The sequence below is a fragment of the Microtus ochrogaster genome, chromosome 4, assembly GCF_000317375.1.
Source record: "Microtus ochrogaster isolate Prairie Vole_2 chromosome 4, MicOch1.0, whole genome shotgun sequence".
Lineage (NCBI taxonomy): Eukaryota > Metazoa > Chordata > Mammalia > Rodentia > Cricetidae > Microtus > Microtus ochrogaster.
The window spans coordinates 55,756,108-55,770,266 of NC_022011.1; the positions used below are offsets into that span (position 1 = coordinate 55,756,108).

General features: G+C 36.0%; 1 protein-coding gene across 1 annotated transcript in view; it reads right to left on the bottom strand.

The window, feature by feature from the left end:
- Window positions 1-14,159, bottom strand: part of Lrp1b (LDL receptor related protein 1B) — a 1,800,012-nt gene that overhangs the window by 606,285 nt on the left and 1,179,568 nt on the right. The window contains exons 22-23 of the mRNA XM_026778709.1: window positions 13,813-14,013; window positions 9,229-9,474 (exon numbers count right to left, since the gene is read on the bottom strand). Coding sequence (XP_026634510.1) covers window positions 9,229-9,474; window positions 13,813-14,013 — 447 coding nt within the window. The remainder of the gene's footprint in view (window positions 1-9,228; window positions 9,475-13,812; window positions 14,014-14,159) is intronic.

A 14,159-nucleotide genomic window follows, 5' to 3' on the forward strand; every position in this document is an offset into this window, starting at 1 on the left:
CTTCTTTAAGAAAGCAGGCTGAGCAAACCATGCGGAGAAAGCCATTAGGCAGCTCCTTTCCGTGGCTTCTTCATCAGCCTCTGTATCTAGGATCCTGCCATATTTTAGTTTCTGTCATAACTCCCTTCAATAATGAACAGCAAGATGGAAATACAAATCAAATAAACCCTTTCTTCCCCAACTTGGTTATTTGTCATGGTGTTTCTTTGCAGTAGTAGAAACCCTAACTAAGAAAACCGCTCACCATTATTCTTTCACGACTGTGATGGACTAGATCTCCTCAAATCATGAGTCAACATAAATCTTCCTTCCCTTAAGCTGCTGCTTCTTGGGTAATGAGTACTTAACTATTTGGGGATTAAAGAAATTGTTCCAATACCCTATAAGAAATATCCATGTGAACAACTGTAGAATTGTTATTAATGTAAAGAGTTGGGAGCAAGCTGGAAGTATTTGTTTGGTATATGGATAAGCAACATCATGTGATACTATCTAGTGATTACACATAGGAGATTAGTGGCATGCATATCACAGGTAATAAAAGCAATGGGTCATAAATATTATGACCCATACTTTATAAGAAAATATCTGACCCAAGTTTGAATGATCTTCTCTTGGCGAGGAAGAGAAGAGGGCTTTAGAGAAAAAAACGAAAGAGGGGAAAATAGAAGGAATATCCTATATAAAAGAATAATGGTTCTGTACTAAGAAGTGATTTAATTAACTCATCCCTTCATTTATGATCTCATAATGATAAAGAGAAAGAGGGTGATAAATGAAGTGATGAGTATCTGTGTTGTGGAAGAAAAGATAAAAGGCCAGACTATTTAAAATAATATTTCACAACTAGTATGCTATGTGCTACTAGCTACAAAATTTTATTTTGCAAAATATGTATAAATTATTTGACTAAGAAATCTTGGTTAGAAAGGTTGAAAAGAGTAAGAATTTGAAAGTCAGATATTCAAAGGTATTTTTGAGGGAATGTGAGAGCACATGACCATGAGAAAAGGCTGTGTGCTGGCATCAGAGAGTCATGAGAATAAATCTCAACACCTTTGCTCTACTACCTCTAAGCTACAAGCCTTGAACCAATGAATTTATTTTTCTGGTCTCAATTTCTATACCTAGTCAATGAGAGATGCTTCTGCCAATAGTATTTCATACCCATAGTTTTTAATAAATGGAAGTTATTAATAAAACTAAAGTAAATACCTTGAAGGAATTATTCCCTAAGAAGACAGTGTGAGAGAGATTACAGAATGCAAAATTTTAAAGAAAATATGAGTGTGCTATGGTAATGGCTGATGACACCTATCAGAGAAGAGCAAGGAGACAGTGAGTGATAAGCACTGTGCTCCATGTGAGGGGTGTGTGTGTGTGTGTGTGTGTGTGTGTGTGTGTGTGTGTATACATTGTGAATGTGCATATACTGTGCCTCCAAACACTTATACTAAAGCTCCAGAGATGGTCATTGGAAATGTATAAAATACCAGCTTACAGAGAAGAACAGCAAAGTGAAGGCCCTGAAGAACATGCAGAAAAACTTAAGACCCAGGGTGATACTAAAAGATCTGGCTGGAGAGTGAGTTAGAAAAGTATCATTTTCCCAAGGCCATGTTACAAGTACCTTACAGCTTCATCTCACTGCCTTTTCGGCTCTCACTATTCCCTTCTCCACAAGGTAGGCCAGCTGCTCCTGATCACTTAGTCCTTTCCCATAGAATGGATCTCTTCAATCCACTCCACATTCCCCTCTCTCCTTCTGTCCATGAAAAGCCTATTTATTCTTCGTTCCAGAGCTTTCTTCTTCATCAGCTAGAGAAACTAGTTTCTTAAAAAACTATCATTTTCGGTAGATGATGGTATTTTTATTGTCGTGCGTTGAGGTCAAGATGCTACTGAATTTGCAGCATATAGTTGCATCCCGAGGTCACTGCAAGGGGAAAGTTCAGATGTGGATGGAAGAAAGCAATAGCTGGCAGAAAAAAGCCAAGGTCATTGAGAATGTGAGTGAGACTCGTTGAGAATTCTGAGGAATGGAAGAAAATTTAAAGTGCCGATAAAGCTCAGCCTAATTTAAGGAGACAAGAAAGGGAACATATAACCAACATCCATGTATATATTTGTGCGGTGTGTGTGTGTGTGTGCGTGTGTGTGTTTGTGTGTTTCTGCAAAGGTGTCTTCCAAGCACAGAAGCTTATCCATCAGATCTCCTGGAGCTGGAGCTTCAAATTTTCAACTGCCTGGTGTGGTGCTTTTTTCTAAACGTTAATCCTCATGAAAAGTAAGAAGCAATGTTAACCTCTTAGCAATCTCTCCACCGCCACAGCCAAATAATTTTTTTAAGTGGCCTACTGATACCCAGGGAATCAGAATTGTAAAGAAAGAAATCAGATGTTCTTTAAGATGTTAATGTCAAAAAAATTAAATTTTAATGGACCACATAATTTTTCGGTGTAGAAAGGAGTTTGCCAAGTGGGTGCACATAGATATGTGTGAGATCCAAAGATTGCAAGAGGTATGCTCTGTGTCCAAAGATGACCATTTCATTTCAGAGTATGTGAATCTCCATTCCTAATATCCTTCCTATAACATAATAAAAATCGGCAACAATAAAACTTCCTCTCCTAAAGAATAAAAAAAAAAACTGGAAGAATAAGAACAAAAGTGTCATTCTTGAGAAAACGTAATTTGATTCAGGTTAAAAGGAGTCAGGAAGAAAAGCTATTATTCTTCCCAATAGTGGGAGAACCATGTTGTGAACTGGCAACAGGCTGCCCACCAAAGAGCAGATGGTAGAGCTGGGAATACATACACTCAGTGGCAATTTCCTGGACATTTTAGAGGACACTCAAAAGAAGGATGTTTGGAAATGAAGGGAGTGACAAAATAGAGCACGTTTAAAAAGCAGAAAATAAGAGAGCAGATTGAAAAGTGAAATTTGTAAATTTACTAAATAAAAACCAAAGTCCTAGAAGTCATAGTCATTTATAATCTTTATACTTGGCAAGTAACTAGTTATGAATTTTAAGAAAAAAAAACAGTTCAGCAATGCAGTACAGGCCAGCTTATGGAGAATTTCAAATGCAAAAAAGAAAATATGAGAGCACTACAAAAAAAATTTAGGGAATAAGAACTAGTGTGTTCTGTCTCTAAATTTGAATCACAAAGCCACATATTCTATCTTTTTTCTCCCTTCTTTTCATGTTTTTTAAACGCCAAGATGAGCTATTAAATAATAATATATAAATTAAAAATGCATTAAATTCAAGAGCAGAAACATTTTTTTAACAAAGGAATCATGTAAAGAATGATGGAAATGAAAGGATGCCTGACACAAATGAAACATTTATTTTAAAGTCTAGTAGTTCCTTGAGAATTTATCTTTAATATGCTATGAGGCGTTTGCTTTTCCAAAGAGATAAAATAACAGAAATATAGAATAAAATCTTTTTTACACAGATAATTAAATCAAATAATAAAACATAACTATGAATAACATAAATGTTGACAGTGGCATTAATTTCTTTGTTTCAAGGAGTAATTTATTATCAACTGGCTAATTTATTCATGTAGGAAAACCTTCATTTCCACCTAAATGTTATAACACATGTTTGTTTTCTTCCTACATAATAAATGAAGCAGGTGTAAAGCAAGAGAATTATGAGTGATTGGATAGTTCTCTAGGGACTTCCTCCCAGAGGAACTTATGCCAACACAATTAGGGGATTAACGTTAACCTGGTTAACGTGCATTCAATAGTTTAATTTTAGAAAAGTAGACACTTATTAACCTATGAGTTATTTCACATGATGCTGATCCACCCTAATAATCTAATAATTTCATTTTTATCAATGTATAAGTTAAGGTCTCACTGTACTATGATCATAACAATCTGTGGTCAAGTTTGATGCGTTTTTTCTCCACTCTGAACAAAATTACTCTTCTCACACAATAAACTGCTTCTTTTTAGCTTCATGTGAGGATTAATTGATTTAGAATCTTTAAGAAGAAAAAGTATAATAAATATGCCTTAATATTATAGGCAATGATTCAATTTTTAACAGGGAAAAACAGCCACATATTATACAATAAAATATAAAAATTGAAGTGATTTAATGATCTCTGAAAATATGATTTTCATTGACTACATTTTAATTTTCACAAACTGGATGCTACTTCAAACAAAGGAATCCCCATCGTTTTATTTCATACTTTATGTTTTTCATATTTTATTGGAACGATAAATAAGAAGGGGAAAAATAGGACTACAAAAAGTTAAATAAGACCATGTTCAATACATACCCAGGAATATGATGTCCTATACAGGAAAATATATATGGAAATAAGAAAAAACTCAATAATAAAGAAATGCTTGGTTTAGTGAGGCTTAAAGTATAACTTGGATTTCTAGAAGACAGGGAGAAAATCTCAACTCGGTAGAAGAAATAAAATGAGTGAAGGCTCATGATGCACACATTCTTAGAAGTCTAATAAATCATAGGGACTAAGGGACTTCCACAAAACATAAGAACTAGAAATTACATATTTACATGCATAGGCCAGAAAATAATGCAATATTATGTTGAAATGATAATTATGTTGAAATGCAATCATCAAGATTAATTAAAATGACTCCTATCCCATAAGACTTCTATGTCACCGGAGGCCAGGCTAGCTCCCTGCATGCAAGGCCCACACTTCTGGCAGAGGCTTCCTATTCCACCAGAGGATAGATGAGTATCCTGAACACCAGAGACCACTGGAGCTTCCTGAAAACCATTCAGAAGTGTCCTATGCCACCTGAAGTCAGGCCAGCAAACTGAAATCTAGAGGAGCCCTGGAAGAACTGGAGGCCATTTACATAGCCAGAACTCCAGCCCCCAACTTGGGCAGCAGTCTGCTGCTGAACCAGATGATATCTAAACAATCAGAAGTCCAGGTCTCAACTCAGACAGAGACTGTCTACACAACCACAGTAAGAAAACTAGAGAGGAAACAGAAACCCTGACTGCTCTTTGGACTGGAGAGGGAGGGGAGAGGAGTGCGGGGAGAGGGAGAAGGGTGGGAGGAGGGGGAGGGAAATGGGAGGCTGGGAGGAGGCGGAAACTTGTTTTTTCTCCTTCCTTTTCTCAATAAAAAAAAAATAAATGAATAGAAGAAGACACCCAGCTGAAAGCTCAGAAAATCTTTTTAACAAAATCATAGAAGAAAATATTCCTAACCAAAAGAAGGACAAAACTATAAAGGTACAAGAAACTTACAGAACACCAAATAGATTGGTCCGGAAAAGAAAGTCCCCTCCCACATAATAAACCAAACAGCAAACATGCATAACAAAAAATGAATACTAAAAGCTGCAAGTGGAAAAGCCCAAGTAAAAGCCCAAGGCAAGCCTATTATAATTTTACCCTACTTCTCAATGGAGACAGTAAAAGCAGATGGACCTGGACAGAAGCACTGTAAATGCTAAGAGACCACAGATGCTGGCCCAGACTACTATACCCAGCAAAACTTTCAATCACCACAGATGGAGAAAACAAGATACTCCATGATAAAGTCAAATTTAAACATCTAACCACAAATCCAGCCCTATATAAGCACTTGAAGGAAAAATCCAACACAAGAGGTTTAACTACACCCACAAAAATATAGGCAATAAATCAACTCAAACCAGCATAACCCAAAGAAGGAACAGAAACACACACACACACACACACACACACACACACACACACACACACACACACTACCAAATCATTGGCCATTGATATCACTCAATATAAATGGACTCAATTCTCAAATAAGAAGGCACATATAACAGAATGGATGCCAAAAAGGCCCACCATTTTGTTGCCTACAAGAAACATAAGACAGAATTTTCTTCAGAGAAAAGGGCTGAAAAAATATTTTCCAAGAAAATGGTCCCAAGAAACAAGCTTGGGTAGTTATCCTAATATCCAACCAAAGAGAACTCAAAGCAAAATTAATCAAAACAGATGTGGAAGGACCCTTCATACTGATCAAAGGAAAAGTTTACCAAGGTGATGGTTGTTTCCAACATCTATGCCCCAAATGCAAGGGCAACTACATTTGGAAAGAAAACATTACTAAAGTTTAAACCATACATCAACTCTTACACATTGATAGTGAGACTTCAATACCCCATTCTCATGAATGGACAGTTGATGTGAAATATTATTTTTACTCAACAAGATGTGACTTTTGTTTTTTATGCATTTGCTTATTGATCTAAAGATGTGTAGCTTTGTCTGACATAGGTACCTAGTAGGTCTAATAAAAAGCTGAATGGCAAATAGTTAGGAAGTATAGTGACAGACAGGACTCCAAGGCAGATAGCATAAGTAAAAGGAGGAATTTAGCCTCAGGAGGAGAGGGTGAGGAAGAAAGACACGTGGGGCCAGTCAGCCAGGCAGCCTCCAGTCAGACTTGGAGTAGGGCGTACAAAAGAAACAAAAGTTAAAAGGCCCAATGTAAAACATAGATGAAGAAAAATAGGCTAAATTAAGTTATTGGAATTGTGGAACAAGCATAAGACAATGCCAAGCATTAATAACTAATAAGAAGAATACATGTCATGATTTGGAGCTGGTTGGTGACCCAAGAAAAAGACTGTTACAGATCATTCAGGAAAAAAAAAAAACTAAATAGAGAAATAATGGAATCTACAGACATTATGAATGACATGAACCTAAAAGATATCTACAGTACATTTCACTAAAACAAAAAGAATATATCTTCTTCACAGCACCTCTTGTAACCTTATCCAAAACCAATCATATAATCAGTCACAAAGCAATTCGGGACAGATACAAGATAATTAAAACAAAGCTTTATGCCTTATTAGACCACCATGGATTAAAGCTGGATTTCAACAAGGACAAAAAAAATCTACAAATGAATGGAGACTGAACAACTCTCTACTGAATGACTACTGAGTCAAGGTTGATATAAAGAAGGAAAATAAAGACATAAAATTCAAAGGAAATTAATATACAAAATACCCAAAGTTATGGGACACTATAAAAGGTGTCCTAAGAGTAAAGTTCATAGCACTAGGTCCCTATATAAAGAATTTGGAGAACTCTCATTATCAGCTTAACAGCACACATAAAAGCTCCAGAATCAAAAGACACAAGCACACCCAAGAGGAGTAGAAGGCCAGGAAGCAATCAAACTAAAACTGACAATAAAATAAAAACAATACAAAGAATTACTGAAACAAAGATGTGGTTCTTTGAGGAAATCGACAAGATAGATAAACCTTTATCCAAGCTAAGAGGCAGAGAGAAAATAGGTGGATACAGCAACAGACAAAGAGGCAATTCAAAGAAACATCAAGTATACTGCAAAAGCCTGTACTCCACAAAATGGAAAATCTAAAAGAAATGGGTAATTTTCGTGATATATAACATTTACCAAAGTTGAATCAAGATCAGATAAACAGTTTAAATAGACCTATAGCTCCTAAGGAAATAAAAGCAATCACAAGTCTCCCCTGTATCTCCCACCCCTGCAAATAAAAGCCCAGCTAGTTTTAGTGTAGAATTCTACCAGACTTTCAAAGAAGAGTAAGTCCAATACTCAATACTCCTCAAATTACCCCACAAGTAGAAATAGAAGGACCATATCCAAATTCATTTTATGAAGCCACAGTCACCCTCATGTATAAATTAGATAAAGACAAAATGAAGAAAGAAAATTAAGGACCAATATCCTTCATGAACATTGATGCTAAAATACTCAATAAAATACTTCGAAAATGAATCCAGGAACACATCAAAACCATCATCCACTATGATTAAGTAGACATTATCACAGATATGCAGGAATGGTATAACACAGAGAAATCTGTCAATATAATCCACCATATAAACAAACTGTAAGTTAAAAAAAAACCCTTATGATCATTTCATTACATTTTTAAAAAGCTTTTGACAAAAATCAATACCCCTTCATGATAAAGGTCTTGGAGAGATTTGGGATGCAAGAAATATATCTAAGTATAATGAATAAAATTTTCAGCAAGCCGGTAGCCTTTATCAAATTAAATGGAGAAAATTTCAAATCAGTTCTACTAAAACCAGGATAAAAACACGGCTGTCACTCTCTCGATATATATTTAATATAGTACTCAAATTCTAGCAAGGGCAATAAGACAACTAAAGGAAATCAAAGAAGATGTAAAAGTATCTTTATTTGTTGAAGATATGATAGTATACATAAATGACCCCCAAAGAGTCTTCCAAATAACTCTGCAGTTGATAAATACCTTCCAAAATGTGACTGACTGGAAGATTAACTGAAAAAAATAATCAGTAGGCTTTCTAAACACAAACGATAAATGGGCAGAAGAAGAAATCAGGGAAACACCTTTCACAGTAACCACAAATGATATAAAATATCTTGGTGTCACACTAACCAAGCAAGGGTAAAATCAATGTGACATTAACTTCAAGTCTTTGAAGAAAGAAACTGGAGAAGCTATCAGAAGATGCAAAGATCTCACATGCTCATTGATCAGTAGGATTAACATAATAAAAAACTATCTTACCAAAAGTAATCTAAAGGGTCAACGCAATCCCCATTAAAATCCCAAAACAATGTTTCAAGACCTTGAAAGAACAATACTAAGCTGCATATAGAGAAACAAAGAACCCAGGATAGCTAACAGTCATACGATAAAAGAACTTCCAGAGGTATCATCATCCCTGACTTCAAGTTGTACTATATGCATGATATTGGGATAAAAACAGAGAGGTGGATTAATGGAATTGATTCAACTATCTGGATGTAAATCCACACAGCTATGAACACCTGATTTTTGGGGGGCAAATTTCAGGAAACTCTTCAGCTTTACCCATAGACCTGTGCCACAGGGACTCAAGAAGATTCCAGTGATGAGAAAAATTTATCATTATCCAATTTCCAGTTGTAGCAATGTATAATTCAAATATATGAAACATGCTATGAGAAGGTAATTGTAATGATCGCAAGCTAGAACAGTAGTAGTGATCAGATGACTAAGAGTCAGAGGGCTATAATGGGAAGGTATGTTGTAACTCATTCTTCGCGGAGGAAAGGGAATATCTATTAAATAACTTCTAACATTTAAAGTCAATATATGGAATAAATGGAATTCTTTTGCTGCATATTGTCAAGGTGTTTTAGGGTTTGTTTCCATGGATGGCGGGATCTACTCACCCACGCTGGTGCAGCTTTCACCGTCCGTATCCAGTGTCCATCCCTCGTAACAGGAGCATTTGACCAAGTGCTTGTGCTGTTCACACACTTGGGTGCACCTCTGGTGGGAGGCACAGTAGTCCACGATTTCACAGGTTTTATTGTCTTTCTTGAGCTGGTGTCCTTCTGGGCAGGAGCAGACAATTCCTCTTCCAGGAACAACAGAACAGTGGTTACTACAGCCTCCGTTGTTGAGCGAACACTCATCTGTCAAGGAGCAGATGATCTCAGTCACATGGTTTTTCTCACTCCACAGTACTCACTGACTGGATTCTCTAACTCAAATTGGAGTCAGGGATTTTGCACCCACTACAAGACAATCTCCCACAGCTGTTTGGCTATAAGTACTGCTACAAATGATCTAATGCCAGAATTTATTTCTAAATAATAAGAAACGAGAATACAAGTTTTTATTTCTACTAAATTTGTAACATAGCTTGGGTTAGTCCACTAATGCAAATTGTGTTGAGTACAGATTGGGTTAACCCACTGATGTAAATTGTTTTCATACTTTTGTAAAAACCAGGAAAATTACCTGCGGCCTTTTAGAATCTGTGAAAAATCTATTGTAGACGTCTTTCAAAAGAGAGACAGAAACTGATTACTTGAGTATTTAATGCTTATAAATAAAGCTATATATTCATATGTAATTAAAGTCATAATGAGGAGTAGTTTTCTTTATACCTGTGTCCTATATATTGGTTATTATGATTAATTCAATGAGGTCATGAAAATTTAACACATAATACACAAGCAAATTTATTCTTGAAATTTGGCACAAGTAATGAGCATTCATTATTCACCATATGAATAACACACATAGTTTTTTTAGAAAGGGAATGCTTCGTTCATACCGTCTGTGTTTAACTTTAGATTTATGCATTTATTGTTATTTTTTTTTTTTTGGTTTTTTTCGAGACAGGGTTTCTCTGTGGTTTTGGAGCCTGTCCTGGAACTAGCTCTTGTTTTTTAATCACACAATTTTAGATTCTCAGGGGACATAGAATATTTCTAATTGCATTTATTACCCTGATGTTGAATAGACAATTAAAGATATCTGATGAATAAAATTAAAGTTTAAAAAACGATATAACATAAAATTTGAGCCAGGTTGGGCAAATCTTGATAAGTCGTGCTCTAGATTAAGATAGAATGTTTTACAATTTTACTGTCTCCTACTTTTCCTATTGTTCCAAAGCAGGCAACGGTTACACAGCAACAAGCCCAGAAGCTTCTCCATATTGCTTTGCAGTAAAAATGTTGTTTTGAGTTGGGTGTAAATGCCACTAGTGCCTAAACTAAGGACATCAAAGCAGATAGGTTTCTGTGAGTATGAGGACAATTTGTGAGTCGGAGGCTGGTCTACACAGTGAGTACTAGTCTGGCCGAGTCTACAGAGTGAGACTTTATCTTAAAACAAAGCAAAACAACAAAAATCAAGCAAAATAGAGATTGAAAAAATATTACTTCAAACTGATTTAATTGTGTTTGTTCATACAAATGCTAACCATGCAATTGTGTAATAATTGACAAATTATAGTGATATTTATATGTATAATATAGTATGTTCTGGTGTCTCTAGTATATTTATTGTAAGAATGGGTTGAATTGCAAGGTGTTCATAAAGGATTTCTACGTTTTAAAGGTTTCTATATGGTTTACCTCTTTTCCATACTATTCATCAACAAGCAAAGGAATAAAATTCCATTAACCATTTTTCTTTAAGAAGTCACTTCACGTTAGGTATTATTTCAGAAGAAAAATTAGATTCATTTCTAAATATGCTTGTTGTTCAGTAATCATAACCATTTGATAACTGTAGCCATTTTGAAGCATTTGCCCTATTTTGAATCAATTGACACTCTTTTTTAAAAAAAAAGAGAATTACTATAAAGAAATGCTACTGTACCCAGCAGGTGAAAGAATAAAAGAAAAGAAAAATAAAATAATCTTCACAATAGTTTAAGTTTATTTCAAATATCACTTTTATCTTAGCACTAAGAATGTCTGATGCTACCTGTAGATTTAGGTATCATAGTTGAGTAAAAACAAAAGTCACACTAAAATTTAAAACTGAGAATATAAGATAAATATCTGTATTCTCACAGCAAATGCATTATCAGTTCTTTAACTTTGTTATTAACCTTGAAACTTCTTTTAAAATTGTTTATTACTGTACCAATATTGTCTCCCTAACCAAAGTCTGGTCAGCTTCTTTTGGGTCTTCGGGAACACCAACTACACTGGCACACATTCAGAAAAAAGCAATTTATACCCCACCACTCTGGAACACTCAACTTCCTTCCTCTGGGACCAGCCAAAGAAGAACACTGCCCTGTAATTCTAGTGAATCTCCATCAGGTGAATACAGATTATGGCTTGAAGGAGTTCAGTGTGCAAAGAAAGTTTGCTGGGTGTCTGAACCCACATATGGTTATAAGAAGTAACATAGTGGACCCTCCACAGCCATCACTCCTTGCCCCTCTGAGAACCTTCTGCCACCAAGAACAGCCTTCTTCCTGTCTTTTGGTGGACCAGAAGCTTTCTCTTGTAAATGCACGTATCCAAAGGGACAATTCTTGTTGGCTCTACCAACTAACTCTAGGGACCCCCTGCCCTTTGTTCTCCCATGACTTTGTGAAAAATGGCTTCTGACAAGAGACAGAGAGGTTGTTAAACTGGAAATCATTTTGTGTAATTCACAGAACCTGGCAGGAAAATAATCTCTCCACAAGGCTAGGAGATTACAGTCTTGGACTCATTATCTTGAGTATAAGTAAGTACAGGAAGCCACTCTGGTTCTTATTTGTGCTCTTGGTTCTCATTCTTTACATCCATCCTGGCCATGTCTTCTGAGAGAACAGACGATGCCATATGCAGTTCTATATGAAATACTGCTTCCTCTGGACAGAAGTTTGTCTCCTGTATTTTGGGTTACCATCACATTTCTGCATGTAAACTACTCTTGATGTAATGCCAAAGAAAGAAACGCCAATCTCATCTCCTTTTCAGGCTACAAGCACAGACGTTAACTCGTGGTTTTAAAGTTGTAGTCAATTTGGACTCAAGGATGAATCAAAGTTAAGAGGAGAATTACCCTCTGGAAAATCCAGAAAAGTGCAATTTTCATGAGGAAGATGCTGCCTACTGGAACATAAGTGAACATCTCTTTTTCCCTTTAAGCAGTGTGGACTTACTGTTATTATTTTGCAGATTTGAGCTAAACCAGTGACCAGTGGACTTCATCTGTTTTGGGTTTTACACAGCATCTTCTATTTAAACCTAACATTCTTATGGTACTCTTATTACAGATGCCCCTTTTATTTCTCTACCTCCTGTGGATGCCTTAGATACATCTTTCTACTTTTCATCTTCACTTGTCTCTTAGTTGGCATAATGAGATGTTAAGAGAAGGAAATGGATTTGGAAAAGGGAAATTTATCATCTATTCCATGAAGAGTTTTTTGTAGTGCTTTAATTAATTTGCTGTTTGAATTCATTTTTATCTATTTTGCTTGTATATTAGTTTTACTGTTTCAAGATAATCTTATAGAATTATAGACTCTTTGAAGGAGTGGCTGTTTTATTACATACAATTTAACATGCAGTGATGATCATTTTCACATAATGCAACTCACTATGATGCTCAGTTGTGTAGAAACACAACTCCAGGGCAGTTATAACCTTTCACTCTTTGGATCAGTCAATTTAGTCCTTCTTTCCTAGTCATTATTGTACATAGCTCCAGGGACTGCTTGTTCTGATCATTCTTCAGACTTTTGAACAGATGCCTCCTTCAGCCTGGTTTAGCAAACATATCTAAATCCCTAAATCCTCTACAATATAAATCTCTGATCTCTGAAGAACGAAAAACATATTTTCCTTCATATGCACGGTTTGATTATTCCAAGTTCTTTTAACGTCTGTTGCATTGATTGTTTAACTAGATACGCATACTCAGGGAAATGATTCCTCAAAGACATCCAGACAGAGATAGTAGCATAGCAACTCAGGCAATACTCAGTCTGTCTCATTATCCAGCTTCTCCCCATTTGCTGTAACAAACAAAAACACAGTTTCTCCTGTAGGGTTTGAAGACTCAACATCCGCACAGTGGTGGGGAGCTGCACCCCACAGGTCACCAGTGAGAAGAATTCCTGTTCTTAATGACTTCTGACAGTAATCGGCTCAGCAATGAGGGAGGGAGTGGGAATTTTGATTGGTATTTTATTTTTAAAAATCTAATAATAAAAAAGAAACTGTAGTCAGAAGCTAGAGATGAAATACGTAGAGAGCCCTGCAACTGGTAATGCATCATCTAGGTTTTTCTTTCTTTTTTGCTGTTGTTTTCAGAAATTCTGGATCATATTTGTTATATTTTATGAGGCCATTAGTTGCTTAAAAATTTTGTGTCAGCTTCAGTGCAAAAGGTTTCTTTTGAAAGGAATAAAAGGAATGAAAGAGTGCAATGATAAGAGGTAGATGTGAAGAAACTAAAATGGCCTAATGTCTGGAGGGAAGAAAATGGGACAGAACAAGCAATACCGCAAAGGTCGCCTTCATCTGACCCATCTGGACAGTCCCTTTTCCCGTTGCAGAGTTTCTCCGGCTGCAGGCACACGGAGGTGTCATTGGCACAAGGGTACTTGGGTGGTCCACACAAGAAACTGTCACAGTCTTCTTCATCAGATTGATCTTCACAGTCAACATCTCCATCACATACCCAGGCATTGTTGATGCATCTCCCTTAAGGGAATGAAAAGAAAATGCATCTGAATTTTGTAATTAGATCACAGTAATGAATGGCCAGTATCATTTCTGTCAGAGAAAGAATTACTTGTTATTAGCTAGAAATCTATTTGCTGATAATTCAGTAGCTGTTTTTTTTTTTT